Source organism: Brachyistius frenatus, unplaced genomic scaffold (genome assembly GCF_029030835.1).
Source record: "Brachyistius frenatus isolate BFR_SWC_R1_liver_20210118 unplaced genomic scaffold, ASM2903083v1 Contig_113, whole genome shotgun sequence".
NCBI lineage: Eukaryota > Metazoa > Chordata > Actinopteri > Embiotocidae > Brachyistius > Brachyistius frenatus.
The window spans coordinates 1,195,846-1,215,000 of NW_027210712.1; the positions used below are offsets into that span (position 1 = coordinate 1,195,846).

At 43.1% G+C, this 19,155-nt stretch overlaps 1 protein-coding gene across 8 annotated transcripts in view; it reads left to right on the forward strand.

The window, feature by feature from the left end:
* The window catches only part of ehbp1 (EH domain binding protein 1), a 139,181-nt gene that overhangs the window by 6,115 nt on the left and 113,911 nt on the right, over nt 1-19,155 (forward strand). For all 8 annotated transcript variants that reach the window (XM_069712878.1, XM_069712872.1, XM_069712871.1 and 5 more), the window contains exons 3-5: nt 10,047-10,104; nt 10,211-10,306; nt 14,176-14,229. In XM_069712878.1, the coding sequence (XP_069568979.1) occupies nt 10,047-10,104; nt 10,211-10,306; nt 14,176-14,229 (208 nt within the window). The remainder of the gene's footprint in view (nt 1-10,046; nt 10,105-10,210; nt 10,307-14,175; nt 14,230-19,155) is intronic.

Here is a 19,155-nt window from a genome sequence, read left to right on the forward strand (position 1 = left end):
GTCAGGCGGCGAGGTTTACAGGATTTGAGTGCCGGTGTCAAATCCTGACGATTGTTAGCTCATTAGAAAGGATTTGCATCCTGCGTGAAGCCTTTTCCCCGTTTTCGGCAGGTTTCCGCAGATAACTTGTACACGACTGACTTAAGGTAATTATTGTGCAGTAAGTCATTTGCTGCATTAGGTTTGACATGTTTTAGATTTACAACCAGGCAGTTGTTGGTTCAAACCCTCAGACACAGTAAATACATGGTTTATTGTCCCAGTGCTATCAAAACAGGAAGCAAGTCAACTCAACATGAACTTCTGAATGTAATCCTGACTCAGTGTCTTAGTATCCCCCCCCCCCGTGCCCCCCCGTCCCCCACCCCTCCTTCCACTCCCCCGAGGCTTTTCAACAAGATGGTTGTCGACTTAGTCGACCTGTTTGATGAAATATGGTTTTAAAAACAACATCAAAAGCCGAGACCGTCACCGGTTGAAAGACGTGTTGACGAGCGCGGCGAGGATACGTAAGTTATACCCTGGAATGTGCACGGCTTCATGCGAGCGTGAAAAGTACACACACGTATGACCCCGGCTGGAGAGAAGGAGGTCACGTGACGGAAGGTTAGGTGAGATATTTCTAAGCCGCACATTTATTATTATTTATTATTATTTGGGATAAGACCCTCGAAGGGTTTGAATTCCACAACCAGCCTGATCTCATCAACGTGTCCTCGTGCCAAAAACACTGAATCTCCATTTGTGTCGCTTCACTCGAAAGTGTTGCAAAATGTCCGAAGTACAAAACACGTGTAAATGAATTCCTGAGTTGAAGCGTCGGGGCCGACAGTTGACTTGTGGCTGAATTTCACTGGAAATGCCCGGCGTGTGTCAGGCCGTGACATGTTGTCCGCTGTTGAGCGCGCGCGCGTTCGTGGCGCGAGTCCATCGGCGTCTCTGCCATAGAGACATCCTCCTGCCAACTCGTCTGACGTGGCTCTCCGTTTTCTATTCAAAATATGAAGGCCCTGACAGATTCCTGAGTGTAAGTTTGGCACCGGGAGATGCTTTCATTGCCAGGCGATAGTACAGAGCAGTTGTTTCTGTTGGGGAGGTATTCTGGATGAAAACAGAGAATAAGGATTATCGTTGCCTTTTTGAGGTTTTCCAGAGGAAAAAAAAAAAAAAGAAGCTTTTTGCTGCTTAATGACTTTTATAACAAAACTCGACTTTGTTTTCTGAGAGTTTTTCTCGGGATAGTTTGATTCAGGCTTGTTTATGTGTCGTCGTTTGAATGTTTTTCAACATGGGCATGGGAGCAAACGTGTACAGTTGTTTTTATAGTTAATATTAGAGTTGTAATAATTTGTTTAGTCGCTCATCGCTTGCTTAATTACAACATTTGCTGTTGTTTTAACTTTGCCAGTTGTTTCGTCCTCTCGGTACAACTTGCGGCTCCTCGTCTTCTCCTTCTGTGACTGCAATTGTTTTCTTGTCCTAAACCCGCTGATGTTATTTGGGCCAGCTCTCAGACCATTTGTCTCTTGTCTCTTCTCTTTCTTCGTCTCTCACTTAGTTTCTTCAGCTCCTGATTACTTGATCTGCCTCCTCTTCACCTCCCCTCAGCTCCCCCCCCCCCCGGTCTATGGCAGTTTAACTGCTTTGCAGTGGAACCTACCCAAGTGTAGTTGTTCACTGCCGCAATTATGGACACACAAACAGGCATTTACACACTCCTCCCACACACCCAGAGACATGAAACATTGCAGGGTTATGAAGCAGTCAATGGGGTGTAAAATGTGATGAAAACTCTGCTCGTCTCTCCTTTGCTGCTGTCAGGCAGAGAAAAGCCCTCGGCCTTGCAGAGTGGTGCTGCAGCATCTGCAGGCGGGATTGCACTGTGTGTGTGTGTGTGGATGGCAAAGCACAACACCACAAACCATAAGTCTGCTGGCGTTACAGCTTGGAAACCCTGCTGTATAAAATGCTCTAAAAAAAAAATAAAGGGGAAAAAAAAAGCTCGCAGGCACATGATGGTTGTGATTCATCCTGTCAGTCACTCCCCTGGGCCAATAGCAAGCTGGTATAAGACGGGTATTTGTTTGGGGGGGAAAGGGGGGTATCCAGATGTTTATTACCTCATTTACCCTACTGAAAGGTAGCATTTCCTTTAATTTGGTCCAAAACACATGATGTAAGTGATTCACACGGAGGCGGATCTCTGCCTGGGGCTTTCACTGTGCCGTCTTGTTGAGTGGAAGTAAGCTGAATTTTAACTTCTGTTTGCACTGATTTTGCTGTCTTAACATCTCAGTGCTTTGTGAATCTCTTTGATTCCTTTTAAATGGTATTTTTCCATTAATTTAGGCAGAAAAACGTGTTAGGCCAGCGCACGGACTCTCTTCTCACCATCGTCTCGCTCTCTGTGCTCGACTGTGAGACCATCACTGTGTTGTTTTCGTCTGCCTGTGTGAGTTTTCACCGGTTTCTTTCTCGTGAGGGTTTAAGAGTAGAAAGACCGAAGAGTCAATTAGTTTGCATAGAGTATGCTTCGCCCCGAGCTGTCTCCGAGCCTCAGAGGCTTTCTCAGACGTAGTTAATGTTCTGGGTGGATTCCCTCTCCGTTCCAGAGATGAGTAGTGAAAGCAATGAAACAGCATTATAGATGAGCCTGTAAACTAAAGAAACAGGACCAAAGACACATACCATTACTAATGTGTGTATGTCTTGTAGCACCTAACACTTGGAACATCATTTGTTGTTTGTATGTCACTTTTTTTTTTTTAAGTCAACGTCACAAATCTTTCGTCTTATTTGTCCAAACTCATTCTGTGGAGAGTTTTACCCTTCACCTACAGGTCAGGCCCGAGAGCCCCGTCGGCAAACATTTCGTTATTTTCTCGTCTGCCTGTCAGTCATCGCCACTTGAGAGTTTTCTTTTTTGACAGTTCCCTCTCCTCTGCTCCTATATGCTCTTTAAGCAGGGAAGATTTAAACAACTCTTACCTGACCTCCATTCATCAGGGAGAGACGGCGCCTCTCATTCACTTTCATCCATCTAACCCTCTTTCTTTATTACCTGTAACTTGCTCTCACTCTCACTAAGTCCTCAGCTATGGTAGACTGATAATTGGCTGCCCTTGACATCCAGTCAATCCGTCTTTGAGCTCCCAGTTACGACTGTCTCCACGCTACGTTATCCTTTTAGGAAAAAGAGCAGCAACTGACTTGAAACCAACCGGGCTGTTTACTGAATGTAAAACCGAGCTGCTTTCCGAAGCAGTCTTCATGCTTGATGTGTTCAGGCGCTCACTGGGAATAACAAAGTCTGGGAAAATACTGTGCTGTCCCAATTCACACTCCACTTCTGTAGTCATAGATTACTTCTCATATCAGGTATTATATTATTAATATTCTTCATCAAAGAGTGATTTAGATCTACGTGGGCAGCGGGACTGGTGAAACGTTCAAATCTGGTCATAAAGCATGTATTTTAGTTTTTTTTTAATTTAATTGGTGAAAGTAAATTGAGTTAAAAAAAAATTTTTTTTTACAGCTGCAGAAATTTTCCAGCTACACGTACTGTTACAGCAGTTACAAGCAGACATTGCTCACACAGGCAGAATCAGATGCAAGCTGATTAGTGAGGTGCTCTGGCTTTCAACTCCAGACACTCGTGTCAGACTTCAGTGCTTTCAACGAGAACGCCGTGTCATTGACCCGGCTCGTGGTTGCCGCATGCAAACTGACTGACTGCTCTATAACTGGAAGTCAAGAGACCGTCAGTGGAGGCCGAAAGGAAGGAAGGACGGGGGAAAAAAAAAAGAAGTGACATCTACACGCACATTTTACATTTTATAGTCGGTTTTTAAATTTTACAAATGCGTGCAGATCATTGTGTGTCAAACATAAATGTAAAGTGATATGGACTCGTAATGTGTCCTCTGTATGCGGGCAGAATTTGAGTTTTTGTCCTCCTCTACAGGCTGTTTTAAACTGATCCCACAATATTGCCACACAGAAGACCCAGGATTAAAAACAGGATTAAATGATCACATTCAAAAAGGCCCTTTGCCTTGTCATGTCCAGTATGTGTGCGCTTGTGTAGGTTGTGTTTGTTTAGCTTATCAGACAGTCTGGAGTGTGACTGTCAGAGATTATGTTTACGCTAGAAATATCTGTCGTGATAGCCGAGGCCACAGTCTCACTGATTGTCTCCGAGAATGAAAGCTGTCCTCACTCTCGGTTCTCCTCTCCCTCTTCCTTCCTCTTTTCCCCTTCATTTGTCTCTTCCCGCTCACAACCATCCTCTTGTTGCTGCCTCTGCTGAATCAGAAGTTGCCAAGTGGGTCAGGTATAAAAAATACATTCAGCGTGTCATTTCTTTCATTTTGACTGGATCTTCAGCAGCCACGGCGGTCGTTTAGCACTGCAGATCCGTATGCCAAAGAAGCCCAGCGATAAACTAGTGGCTGGCGAATATGACTATTCTGCAGTTCTTTTTTACCATTTTAAAAAAAGAACTGCATAAATTATTCATAACGGTTGTTAAACAGCCTTATATCACGAGCAAATCGAGCAGTAATTATTCTCGGCAATAACTCGGAGCAGAACAGGGACAGCAACGGCACAAGACGGCATTTTGTAAAGGCATACAAAGGTTTATCAAACTTAGAAATCACAGTGACGTTTGCCACAAATGGCTACCATGCTTGCTGCAAACATAAAATGCACTTTTCTCTGCATGCGAGACAAAACATCTGTTCAGAATAGTAAATATAAAAGCTGTCACATGTTGGATATAAGCTTAGTCAGCATTGTGTTATATTAGCTGACAGTAGAGAGAAGTAGCACTTGTCATATTTGGACACGAATATGTATAGTTATTACTTTCCCCGTTGCACAATCTCAATGTTGAATCCGCTGTCCTCAACTTTCGTTTCCCCCTCTCCCGCCAGTGGGAGTGATTTCAAAACCCCGTTGACTCATTTTGCAACTGTAAAACAGCCTCGGTAGTCTCGCATTTATTCAGCCAGTGTGGAAATGTCAGCCAACAAATGTTCAAATTTCATCTCCCGTGAAATGCGGGGATTTATTTAGTGGTCGTGTGTTTAATCAGGATTGTTTGACGAAGGGCTTGATTGTAATAGACGTTCATTTACATGTGAAAGCTCCACACTATTCCTTTTAAGATAAATATGCTCGGTATGGGACGGTAGGGATGCAGTATTGGAGTGAAAAGATAAACTATTGCAAGATTATACGCATGTAAATCAGATTAAATGGCATTACTTTCTGATATCACCTTCCGACAGTTACATTCGGCAGCCTGCTTCTCTCCTACTGTAGTCTTCTGTCCGATTCTATACCACAAGGACAATAAGCTTTCATGCATTACAGTGACGCAGTCTGAGAGATTACATATCACCGTGCTTGTGTGTGTGTGTGTGTGTGTGTGTGTGTGTGTGTGTGTGTGTGTGTGTGTGTGTGTGTGTGTGTGTGTGTGTGTGTGTGTGTGTGTGTGTGTGTGTGTGTGTGTGTATTGCAAAAGAAGAGTATCTGGTTTTTTTTTGTTTTTGTTTTTTAATGCATCGCAGTGCTGTAGTCTGGGATGTTTCATCTTTCACCCAAACGGCCGTGCAATCGCTAGAAACAGATCTACATCTTCCTTTCTTTTAATGTCAGCGATGGACACGCAGACATGTCGTCTGCAGGCCGACGTCAAAGCTCTTCCTGCGCTGAGCAATGTCAGCATTTCTCCAGGATGATACGGTATCCACGTTTGATCGCCCGTCTCTCTACGGCGCCGCACTCCCATACTTGTCTTTTCCCTTCCCTCTTCCCCTGACTGTCCTCTCTGCATTGTGGGCAAAGTCGGGGGAGCCGTCAGCTGGAATATTGCTGGAAAATATGGCAAGTCGGAGTTATTTTCTCGCTGCTATTTCTGGGGTGAAAATGGAAAACGTTATCGAGTGGACAGCTTTCCCTTTTTGGATTTTGCCAAAGCTACTATTGTGTTTTTAAAAATACACGATACTTTATCGCCGTGTTTATCGCCTGGCTATGTTTTATGGCCGTGCCACAGAACCAAACCGAGCCCTTTCCCCGCTGTGTGTGTAATTGGTGTGTGCGTCTGGGGACCGTCGTATCAAATGCGAAGTGGTTCCTTCCTCCTGCCTACAGGAAAGATAGGGCGGCCGCAGCTTCCTGACCCACCCTTCGCTTCCAGCCGCGTAGAGGATACGGACGTGCACAGAGTGTTTTACCACAAAGTGCATTTATGCGTCCAAACAATTTTCTGACGAGCAAGCGGTTTTCAGGGTCTTTGTTTTACGTGGCCGATATTATCCTACTGGGTAGAGGTGACAGACTTATTCACTTATTTGGGAAAGCATCTCTTTCACTACTCAATAGTTAACTGTATGTCTTCCTTCTGACGTCCATCTGATTTTTTTGCCACCTGCCCTGCTTTAATTGAACTTTAGTCAACTTTATATTCTCCCACTCGCGTGTGTATACGCGTTCGTACACTGTGCCGTCGTGGCTCTTTATCGTGCCGAGCAGATCCGTGTCTGAACCGACGGATGTAAAGACGTGCAGCTACCTCTGCTGCACAGTGTAGATAAGGTGGACTAAATGCAGCAGGGTACAGGTGACTGGAGAGTTTAGATTGCGTTTGTTTTGAAGTTAGAATATCTTCATGAGGCGATGCTTGAACCGAGAGAGGAGCGGGGTTATCAATAAGAATGTGCAGCACTAAATACCCCCAAAAAATATCAAATGAAAAGATCTGTGAATCCTTACATGTTCACTAATTTCAGGTTTTGTGCGGATAAGAGCTGCTACTAAATACCTTAAATGTAAATGTTGAAGGGTTTATCAATTCATTTATGTCAATCTTGGAAGGACTTTCATCTCCCCCGCTGAGCTCGCTGACCCACTTTTAGTCATATCTGCCATCTCTTTCCAGCCTATACACACACACACACACACACACACACACACACACACACACACACACACACACACACACACACACACACACACACACACACACACACACACACACACACACACACACACACACACACACACACACACGTGCACATTCTTTGTTCATCTTTCTGCTGTCTTCTCTTCTTCTTGATCGTTTTTTTTTGTAATGATATTTAGCTCACACATCCACACACAGGCACATTATTTCATTATTTTTTTGTCTCTTTCATTTCCCTGTTTCTCATCCAGCTGCTGAGTTGTTGTTTTTTAGTCCAGTCAGTAGCTTTAATTAATTCCATACTCAAGTACAAAAGGCTTTGTTTGTTCTACAAACAGCAAAATCCACTATGTACAGTAACTTGAAACAGGCAGATCAGCACAAAAAAATACACTTTCATATCATTATCATCACAAAGAAACACATACGGTATATTTCCAAATTTGTTATCTTTATTCTTAGTATCCTAATAAACAACCTTTACGCAAACTAGAGCTCAGTCTAAACTGAATGCTTTAATATTAAAATAACTCCGTTTCCATTGAGGGCTGATGAATGCGTGCTTAAACCATCTTTCTTCATCGTATTTTTTTCGTTCCTCATCGACGGCTCATCGATTTCCCGTTGCGCACGGGATGAGGGAGCGTGCTGCCCCGAGGTCGGAGCTGAACGCAAGACACAACGACACCAAAACCAAAAAAATGAAGTGTGCAGAAGTCATTTAGCCTGCAGACAAATGGTTTACATTTTTCTCATAGCGCAGAGAAATACCGCCCAAAGTTCAATAACCGAGGGTGGTGTGTGTGTGTGTGTGTGTGTGTGTGTGTGTGTGTGTGTGTGTGTGTGTGTGTGTGTGTGTGTGTGTGTGTGTGTGTGTGTGTGTTGTTGGACAATAGCTTCTCTATGTGGGGCCTCTCCTCAAGGCTGAAACTGTTATCTGTCACTCTCCCTCTCTCCACTCGTCTCTTTTCACTACTTCCCTCTCTCCCGGTTCTCTTCTGTCCTCCTCCTCCTTCTTCTTTTTTTTTTTTCCCCCTCCCTTGTGTCTTCTTGTCTCTCCGTGTTACAGTGTGTCATTCGTTGTCTTCGCTGTTGTTTCTAAACATCGGAGTATCGCAGCTACACATCAAACTCCGCTGAGGGAATATTTCCACAGATGTGCGTACAGAAGCTCGGTGTTACGTCGCACTTGTTCACTTCCATTCAAACTCCATAATCAGGCGGCTTCCTGTTTCTGTGTCACCCTTCACATCAAACTTTAAAAGTAAACGGTGTTAGCTTTTTGATGCTGATACCTATATTGAAGTTTTGCAATTTCTTACTTATCAGTGAAATTATTTGCCGGGACAAATTGTTCGGTCGGGCTCTGACTTAGCCAAGCAGAACGCAGCAAAGAGATTCTAAAGAACCCCTGTAGGGCCGGTTGCTCCCTTTCTTTTGTCCATTGTGAAGTCAGAGGTCAGGCTCGGCTACAGATCATCAGCCCCGGAGCTGGAGAGGGTACTTGCCAGTGCAAGACAGGAGCTTAACCTTGGACTCTCCTCTTGACAACTGTGTTGGCAGCTGCTAACTGCGCCAGTCACAGTTGTCTCTGGCTAAAAGCCGAGGTATGACACTTCTTTAGTTCATCGGGTTAGTCAGAGTCACTTAGGTCCTGACAGCAAGATAATAGTATGCAAAAATCTGTTCTCTTTTCTCTTCACATACTGATTTCAACACTTCTTCTGAAGTTACAGAGCTCCAGTCTGATTCACCTTTCTCATAAGTAATAATAATCATTAAAAAAAAAAGATCTGTTCCTTCAACCATTCTTTGCAGTTATTAAAGTAAAAAAAAAAAAAATGTGTGTCACATAAATCTAGTGATTGCTCTTGATGACTTGTTGGCCCGAAGTGAGTGAAGGATTTTAATATCGACAAACACAATAAGGTTGACACGCATCCAACGCACCCCGACTAAATATATAGATATTCAACAGAAGATATAATTTTACTATAAAATGTTACTTTAAATGTAAAAATTAACTGGGTCAGCCCCGAAACTGTGTTTGTCCTCCTCCACCACACCCTCGCACACGTTTACAATCTACTGTACTCCTGCAGCAGCAGTGACAGGTGAGCAGGTCCAGACTTGCCAGCGAGGTAAGAGTGAAATGTGGACAGCCACGAACGTGTCACAGTGTTCTTCTCACACTAAGGCGAAAATAGGGCTTCGTTTAGCCTTTGCATTGAGGTTTATCTAATGATTTAATAGAGCGTGTTGTGGAATTTATTTGATGTGTTTAATGTTTCGTAAAATGTATTAACCCCCTCTCGCTCCCCCGTGTATCTCACGCCCGTTGATCACATCAATCAAGAATTATTTCAGGTTACTTACCTGTTTAATGATGAGGAAAATGCTGACATGGCACTGAATACACTTTTTCGCCGACCCATACGTTCACATCGTACAGCGATACGATGATTTGAGTTACGACAGCTGCGACGAGCTTCTTAAAGACGCCGATCTGCCTCAGTCGGCACCCTGACCGTGTTTCGTTTTTTTTCACTTCAGTTTCACTCCTAAACGCTAAACAATCTTGGTGATTGATGGAGGAAGTCAACTCGTGTTTTGGACTTCAGGTTTTTTTTACCTGCACACTTTCTTCCCCCGTCCATTGCTTTTGCCTTTAATTGATTTCTGACCGCGTGGTTACACAGTGTTGTCCTGTCGGGGCAGCGTGACTCTGGCCTCCACTGGGTCGGATTAAAGCAACTCTCAGCCTCCTACAGTGTTTTCCTGTCACGCTCTTCTGTGTGTGTGTACTGTGTATTTCCGCATGAGTGTGTGTGTATGCCGCAGTCATCAGGGACAAAGCCAGGGTTTGGTTGTCTTGTCATGATTTATTCATGCCATCAGTGACTATGCAGGTGTGTGTATGTGTGTGTCGTAGAAAGCTTATCAGGGCTAAACCTGAGGCTTTAAGATGGTAAGCTAAATTGGACTGTCAGTCTTAACATGTTGATGTGTGGGCACAGATATTGATGGATTCGTCCACTCATCTTCCTTTTTTTCTTCTCCTTTTTCACAGGCAACCAGACAAACTGGTGGTGGTTTGGACGCGTAGAAGTCGGCGGAAATCCTCCAAGGTTTGTATTTGATGAGTGACATTTGAAAATCAAAATTCAGGAAAAGAAAACACGTTCTAATTCTCAAATCTAATTGTTTTTTTTTTTTTGCCCCTCCGTCCTGCAGGCCCACAGCTGGCAGCCTGGCATCAAAAACCCCTACAGAGGAGTCGTGGTGTGGCCGGTACCAGAAAACATTGAGATCACTGTCACTCTTTTCAAGGTAGGCTACAGCTGTTTAATCTGTATGGATTTTTTTTTTTTTTTTGTAAAACCCAGTGCTGATTTTGAGTCTTTTTTTTTTTTTCTTTTCTTTAAGTTTTCGACTGAACATCTGTATACATACAGTAATACAGTTGTGTCTGTAAATGACACACTTGTATGGATAGTATCTGTCACCGTGCCTGGCTTACTTAAACATGCCGGGCCTCTGTGCTGACAGGAGAGCTCAGAGCTCCGTGTCCTGTTACTCTTTCACTGCCTTATCCAGACCTCCCTCCACAAATACCGACATACCTGCTGCTTGCTGCTTTGTGAATGTGGTGGCAGCGTTTTAGTTAGTCAGGCACTGGTAAGTTCATTTCTAACGCCATAACAACAATTTAGAGAACCTTAACACAGAAGGCCCCTAAAAGTGCTTCATGTGAACTCACTCTCAATAAAAAAAAATAAAAAAAATCGGAGACTATTTTATCTCCAGACGTTTGTTAAACACATCCTATGATATCAGCTTTTGTGAGTTTCCTAGACCTGTGCTTGTTAAGCACCCCTGTACATGTTAGTATCTCTTTTTTTTTTTTTCTGGGCCCGCATCCACTTCCTGTCCCAGAGGAAGTAATAAAAGCTGTTTTTGTAATGACACACAAAGCAAAGCCACTGAAAGGCACTTCACCCACTACTATTGGATAAAGTCCAAATCAAATAACATTGTCTCTGCAATCTAAAAGCCTGTTGTCTTTGGTAGAACCGTTTTCATTCACTGATGCAGCTAGAGTGAAGACAAAGCCCATAACCCTGACCTCAAAAACCATCAGCTTATGAAGTTATTAGAGATAAGGTCATGGCTAATAGTTGCCTGCATATATATACTATAGATAACAGCTATATATCAGTCAACCTGACTAACATAAGTCTAATACACACTGGCTTTTACTTCTTGTTTGGGCTCCACAAGCTCTTGATGAAAAAATATTGGGTTGTCAGATGCTTGACTTTCTTCACCACACATTTTTTTTTTTTTTTTTTGGCTCTTCACTGCTTTGTGCATGTAACATACAGTCAGCTTGCCCGAGCTTGTTTACTGGAAGATACCGTGTACAGTTTTGTGCTGTTGGGACCAGTACGACTCGAGTCATACAGTCGGTGAGCAGGGCTGATAAAAAACAATGAAATACAAGTAGCACAGACTTAAGCTGGGTGTCATTTCTCAATGGATTCCTCACATTATCTGAACTGATGTCTAAATGTGTAAGGATATTACAACTTCTGATGAACCAATTTTGACTTTTCTTTTTGAAATCTCTCTCTGCAACACTAAATTTCTCGCGTACCCCGTTTACGTCATAAATCTTCTATCGTCTATGCAAATTTAAAACCTATTAACTTTCAGTTTACATATTTCTGCAGTGTGTTGACTGAAGGTGAAAGTAAACTCTATCCGTGATTTAAAGATACCGTCTGGCCTGAAGCGCTGCCGTGAAAACAGCTGAGCTCAGCGTTTTTCCCAGCATATACCTTAAGGTGGTACACGCCACCAGGCAGCCTGAGCTTAACTTTGTAAACTGCAAGAAAATATTGAAATGAAAAAAAACGTATGTAACCGGGCAGGTCTCTGGTTGTTCACTCGACAGACAAAAATCAATTCCACCTGAGACATTGCGCTGAATGCAGAGTGGGAAGGTGCTACCATCCCACTCCGGTGAAAAGCCGTTGACCTGCCAGCACGTTTGTAATCGACAGGATTTGGCTTGTTACTTTTAATATTTCGTCAGCGCTTTCCAAACCAGATAAATAGGTAAAAGGCTTGGTTGCGCAAGAACAAAAGTTGAAAACATATATACCCTATGAAGTTCCTTGTTTATGCTGAAACATGTTAGCGACGGCAGTATTTCACAAAAAATAATGGCGCACTGTCTCCGACATGCAGCACTAAAACCCTGCAGGCTGATAACGTCGTGCTCTGTTGGCTTTTAGAAGCAGTTTATGTGGTTGTGAAATGGGAGAATGAGGCAGCTGTATTACTTGCAAGTGTGTGTCTGTGGGCGTTGTGTTTGTGCCAGACTGCAGGAATATTGATTTCCAGGGGTTGTGTCACAAGCGCTGTCAGACAAACAGGCCATCAGTGCATGTGTTGCACACACCGGGGCTGCAGCAAACCGATTATACTCAGCATTGATTTGATATTGATTATTCATTTTTGTCTGTAAAGGCAAGAGTAATGGAAAGAATAGGCAATAACAATAGAAAATGCCTAATGCGCATTACAAGAGTCTAAAGTGATGCATTAAAGTAGCTCATTTTGGAGGTTAACCCTTTCTTAGCAGATATTTAGTGCTTTTATTAATAGGTGATTTAATTAACATTAAACGGGTCGTGCTATCTTTGCATTAACATATCAAATATTTGATCGGTGTGATTTTCATAGTCGTGTTTGCTTTGTATATGGGTTGTGTGCAGAAGTGTGTGGCTGTTAACGTGTGTGCATGAGAGGAGGGTGTGCTGATGAGTTTAGATGCACTCAATTCTAGAGTCTATGGATCAAACCGCGTCGGTTGACCTTGCTTCACAACCCGCATCTTCAGGGTCGGGTGGGTTGCGGTATGTAAATGTGACATAAAAGCTTACCAAAAAAATGAACTCGGGAGTCTGGCAGTAGAGCACAAAATACTGTAAGTGGGACTCCGGGCCCAAAAGTAACAAACGTGGAAATGCTTTAGCGGGCTTGACTTGAATCTGATGGTGAAGAAGCGGATTTAATGAGTATCTAACAGGCTGATATGAACCGGTCCATCTTTGGGCCGAGCGTGTGCCACGAGATGTACACATTCAGTCTGAAAATGGTCAGGAGTGTCCGGAAGTGATTTTTTTTCTTTTGCTCGTGTGTGTCGTGCACGTGCTTCTGCATGCGCTGCAGGGCAGTGAAGGTCTTCCAAGACGGCACATTAAGACACAGGGCTGCTTTCCGTCCTGCTGCCTCCATTACAGCCAGCTCTCAGCCCCGTCGATAGACAGAGAGGAAGATGGCAAGAGAGACAACGCGGTGATGCATAAACTGATTTATCAGCACAAACACAACCTGGCAGCTAGACTCGGAAAGACTGAGAAAGCATTTTTCAGCTTTCTAATGTCAGTGTATAATGTTTCCTTTCTCTTGATATTAAAGCTTAGATTAAGTAAAAAAAAAAAAAACAAAAAAACAGGGCTGTCTGGATCCTTAAAATGTTTATTTGATGATTATCGTCATACAAATAACTGCAATTACTGATTAAATTGTCTTTTTCTGTTGCCACTATTTTTTAGTTTAAGCGTAGTTTAATAATACACATGAAGAAGAGCCATTTATTGACAGTGTTGTTTGGCTTTGCAACTAAAATTATAATGTCAATACCAATCGATGCTCATCGAAATGGGATCAGTCAAATATTAGAAAACAGCTGTCTTAATATAGATGAATAATAATAAAAAAAAAGACTTTAAGGATGCGAAATGATTGTGGACCTGATTCTGTGATTATTGTGACAGGCCTGAAAAAAGCCTTAATTTCAGATCGGCTCCTTAGAGAAATACTCTGACATCTATTGAGAGAAGACCAGGAGGCAGGAGCTAATTATCATGTGATTGCGGTTGCCACGGCGCAACATTCGATGCATGTGTAAGAAGGGAAATAGGACAGATAAACAGGTCAGTGGGTGAATGGAACGAGAAAACTGTGTGCTGGAAGAGCAGATCAGCTATCAGTCATTAACTGGAGTGTTTTCTGTGTCACAGTTTTGTGTTTGAAGTCTACTGGCACAAGACCACAATGAAAAATGTAATTTGATTAAACAATTAAGTCTCACGATTGATTTTTGTTTTACCTTGCCCTTTTTGCAGGATCCCCATGCAGAGGAGTTTGAGGACAAAGAGTGGACGTTTGTCATTGAAAATGTGAGTACTACATTATGTCATTTCTTTCCACCTCGTTTTTTTTTTTTTTAATCTCTTTTTCATTGCCTTTTTTCAAAAATGTTCTGGATATCTTTATGGTAGGAAACAAAGATACAGTTTCAGGTGTCTCCCTCAGAGGCACCTGGACTGTCGTGTACAACGACCTGTCCACCTCCAGTAAAACAAGACAGAAATATATTCCATATTCTCAGTATTCTCAACTTTTTTTTTTTAGGTACATGCTGTCATCTAGCATTTCATGTGCAGGTTCTGCCACCATGTGGTCAGTTTATGGCATTGCATGCTTCTCTAAGTGTGAATGGCAGCCCTCATAGTAAACCACTTCCCTCATGTTGGTGTAAATACATTACTGCTTGGCACAGGTTCCTCTCTTTGTGTGTGTGTGTGAAACGTATATCAAGTGCAACTTTTAACTTCATTATGACCACCGGTGTTTCCATCAGTTTATTTACTCATTTAGTAATTTTCTGATGACAAAAACTACGTTATTTTCTTACCCTGTCCAACAGAGTGACTTTTTGAAAATGGGGAATAATTACATGACCTGAAGTAACCATACAGTATTAATGAAAACTAGAACTCGCTGTAAAGTCCTTTTAAAAAACAGGGAAGGTTTAAAAGAGACAATTTTATGGATCACTATGGAGTCCAGAAAAGATAGATTGAGAAAATGCAGGTGGGGAATTGAAGCAAAGAGAGAGAAACGTGGAGACTATTTAAACATGTTCCAGAGATCTGCCTGGAAACGGGAAACTTTCTGGTTTAAGGCTGTTTGCTGTTTCTCCAGCTCTGTGACATGGTGTGCTTGAAACACACAGACATGTTGAACAACTGAGGTCTTTGTGTGTACACATTGCACTTTTTTTTTTCTTTTTCTTTTTTTTTGTCATAGCTGGAAGACTTAAGTTACTTTGAAACTTATGACAAATTCTTTCTGAGGCAAAGAGCATTTGTTCATGTTAGTTTGAGCAAATTCAAACTAAACGGTCATTTGTTTGAATTACATGGAAGGCAATCCGTGCAGTGAGACACAGTAAGCAGTGACGGTCTTTTAAGCAGTGCCCATCCCTTTTTCTGTTTATAGTGGGTCAAAGACTTGTACTTAAGGGTTTAAGTCTTTTAAATGTTCCCATGTGGTATCATTAAACTGCATTATGCAGCTTAAACACACAGTCCAACAAGGCTGTACAGCTCCATTCACCTCGCTGTCGCCTTTTCAATGTCTACGTTGGCTACTTCCCAGTTTGCAAAAGACAGCGGTAGAAAAAGCAGCTTTAGACTGTAATATTTAACATGTTCACATAAAAGACAGACTCTTAAAGTAGTATCCTCTGCGTTGGAATCAGTTTGCACTCTTGAGTACAAGTGCACGATGATCGGGTGTCTTCCTGTAGCTGTCTGGGCCGATGCAGTCACAGGAGTTTGTTCTGATCCGTTTGTTGAAGAACAATCCTCGATGTCCACACTGAAGATCAGCGTGGCATCTTTTAGCTGCAAGCTGGAAACATATTCAATTATCTCTCCATTCACTTTTTTTTTTTTTGTGTTGATCAAGTTGATACCAGCTCTGACCTTTTTAGTTGTTGTTGTTATAGAAGCTTTTTTGTGGGGAATTTAGGAAGTTATTATTTAGTTAACAAATGTATTGTAATCTGCATAAACATGAGCTGTTGTAAGAAATTCATCTGGAAATGTATAGCAATGGTTGTGGTTCACGAAGGACATCTAGATTGACCAACGATAGACTTCCAAACGCCCTGGTGTGTGACTTCGGGGAGACGGTGTCATCGCTAGTGATCAACGAGGATAGACCTCTGAGATTCCTCAATCCTCCCCATTTAAAACAACCAAAAAATGTCGATGTTTGGTGGGAAAAAAATAGTTGGAAAGCCGTCCGAGTGCATCAACGCCGTCACTTTCTGTACACGTCAAGCTCAAAGGAACGACGGCAGACGCCGCTCTACCTTTCTCTCTTTGATGGAGAGCCGAGAAGACAAGCGGGTCAGCCGGTCCTCTCCGGCCGGAGCGTGGGAGAGAAGAAAAAGAGCGCAAGAAAGGGGAGAGAAAGAGACAAAGTTTGTGGGTTTGCCTGTGTCTCTGCATACCTGACTAATGACGGAAAGATCAAAGCCACGCCGGCCTCCTGACAGCAGGAATGGAGAATACAGAGGGGAGGGGATGGAGATGGGAGGGGGGGGGGGGCAACCTTACACCTTCAGATGCGGAGGGTTCGTGGTTAATATTGCCTTTGCAGCCTATTTTGAGGAAGCCGTCACTTAAATACACACGAGCACCGACAGCCGCAAGAATCTTGAGCTTTTCTTTTTTATTATTATTACACAAGTACTACTGGTTAGTCCTTTTAAATTTACTAAGTACTTCTAATGTGAAGTAGAGAGGGACAGACACGGGTGGAAAGAAGTACAGACGGCTTAAAAATGCTGATATTCTGGTCTGGTTTTCAGCAGTTTGAGGTCGAGGTTTGTCCATTGATGGCTTCATTTTAGGGCTTTTATTGTTTTGTTTTTTTACAGTCATGTAACGTGTGTAGTTGTCGTCAACTCGAGTAACATTCACCTTTATCTCCCTTCTGCTCTGCTGTGAGTCGCACACCCCCGGCCTTCATGAAACACAGACACTTAGCAAGAGATTAGAAACTGGACAAATTGGCGCTGCGTTCAGTGACGGATCCGATCTGAACTTTATAAATTGACCACAAGAGGGCAGTCTAGCCTAAGAGCTGTGTATTTCAGAAACGGTCCTGATTTTAATCTGTTGGATCACCTCCTTTTGTCACCTGTGTGTTTGTGTGTCAGTGGGTAAAGTGTGTTTATGCGTGTTCCTGTATGTTTTTTGTTGTTGTTGTTGTTGTGAGTGTGATGAAGGTGTAACAGCATCCAAACAAATCTTTGTATATGCCTGATCATATTTACTTTAGACTTTGCTTGCATGTGCCTGAATGAGCTCAGACCCCCCACCCCACCCCACCCACCCCCACACACACACACACATGCCCCTCCACCCACCTGCCAGGTACCTAAGCTAATATAAAGTCAGGATATATGAATGAATGCAGCAGTGAGTGGCGCTCTGAGGAGGAGGAGGAGGAGGAACAGAAGAAGAGGAGAGGTGAGTTCTCCTGACCCCTCATCAGACGGCGGAGGAGAAAGGGGAAGAATACGCCATTGTGCCCGAGCGCCGAAGATGATGAAATTCAAGATCCCCGCGCTCTGGCTTCATCTTAATCTGGGGGGCCCAACCTCGCGCTAGGCTAATCCCTCCCCGTCGAATTACTGGCCTTGGCTAGATTGTATTTTGTCATTGAAAACGGCAGTGTCAAACACTACCTTTTTCTCTCCTCTATTTGTTCGTCTGCCAAGGCGAATCGCATAATCAAAAGGACGTAGAGAGAGAGAGAGAAAGCGAGAGAGAGAGAGAAAGGAGCAAAGAAGAGGAAGCGACGACGAGAAGGAGGGAGAGAAGGTGGAAGGCTGAAAATGGCTACACAGTAGTATCTCTAAATTGCATGCTACCCTTGCCTTTCACCCTTTCTCAAACAGGCGCGTATTATCAAAAAGGTGGGCAAATTGAGAGTCAAAAGATTGGACGGCTATATTTGAAGGCATTGTGCTGACGGACTCTTTTGTGTGTGTGTGTGTGTGTGTGTGTGTGTGTGTGTGTGTGTGTGTGTGTGTGTGTGTGTGTGTGTGTGTGTGTGTGTGTGTGGAGGGAGGGAGAGAGGAGGGTTTAATGTGTGTATGTATGTCTGTGCGTATTCTCTCTGCGTTTGCATATCAGCCAAAGCTGGAGATGGGAGACCAACTTCCCTCATCTTCAAAGCTTTTGTGGGAGGATTTAAATAACACACACACACACACACACACACACAGACACGCGCGCGCACACACACACACACACACACACACACACACACACACACACACACACACACACACACACACACACACACACACACACACGACCGTTGTATTTAAAGTGAGAAGCTATCATGTCTGAATACATTGAATATACAGTGATACACACTCCAAGGCCCACTGTCCTTGCCCCCCTCCCTCCCCCTCCCTCCCACCCAATCTTTCTCCCCCTCCAAGTCATACTTCACCTTTTTTTCTTTCTTTTTTTCACTCGCAGTACATCAATGTCACGCAGGAAGGAGCGAATTTCCAAATCTATGGCTGCTCTGCCAAATCACCACTCACACAGTTTGACAGCCTGCCTGCTGCATGTATCCGCATTGTAAATATTGATTTTGAAATTGCCACTTGAAGCACTGACAGCTTTTAACTGCCTGTTTTTAATACTTTAAACCTCCTTTTTTTGTTTTGCCAATAAAGAGGCCTTAATGGTTTGTCACATACTTGTACGATTAAAAAAAAAAAAAAAAAAAACTTTGCAAATGTTCTGTTGCTTTTCTTAGTTTTTACTTGAATCTTTTCGATGCATTTTTTAACACATTACATATGAAAAAGAAAAACAAGCTTTAATGCAGCGTGTCTGTACCAATGTTTGACTTCACGTATGCGCTTGTACATGGAGGGATTTTCATAATGGCTTATGATAATGTTTCCCCTTCGGTCATGTTGCTGGTTTCTTCTCCCGTCTCTTCATCCCTATTTTTTTTTTTTTTTTTTCCCCCTCTGTGTCTCTTCTCTTTCAGTCATGTCTCTGAGGTGAAGTCCCGTCTATTGTGGACCCCATCCAACTCCATTAAGGCCTTTTCCACGCCACATACCTCCCACTCACGCCCACTCACTCAGTCACACACTGACACACACACACACACACACATGACACCCGACCACTCACACACACACACACACACACACGCACACACACACACACGCACACACACACACACACATAGACAACCTACCTCCATCACCT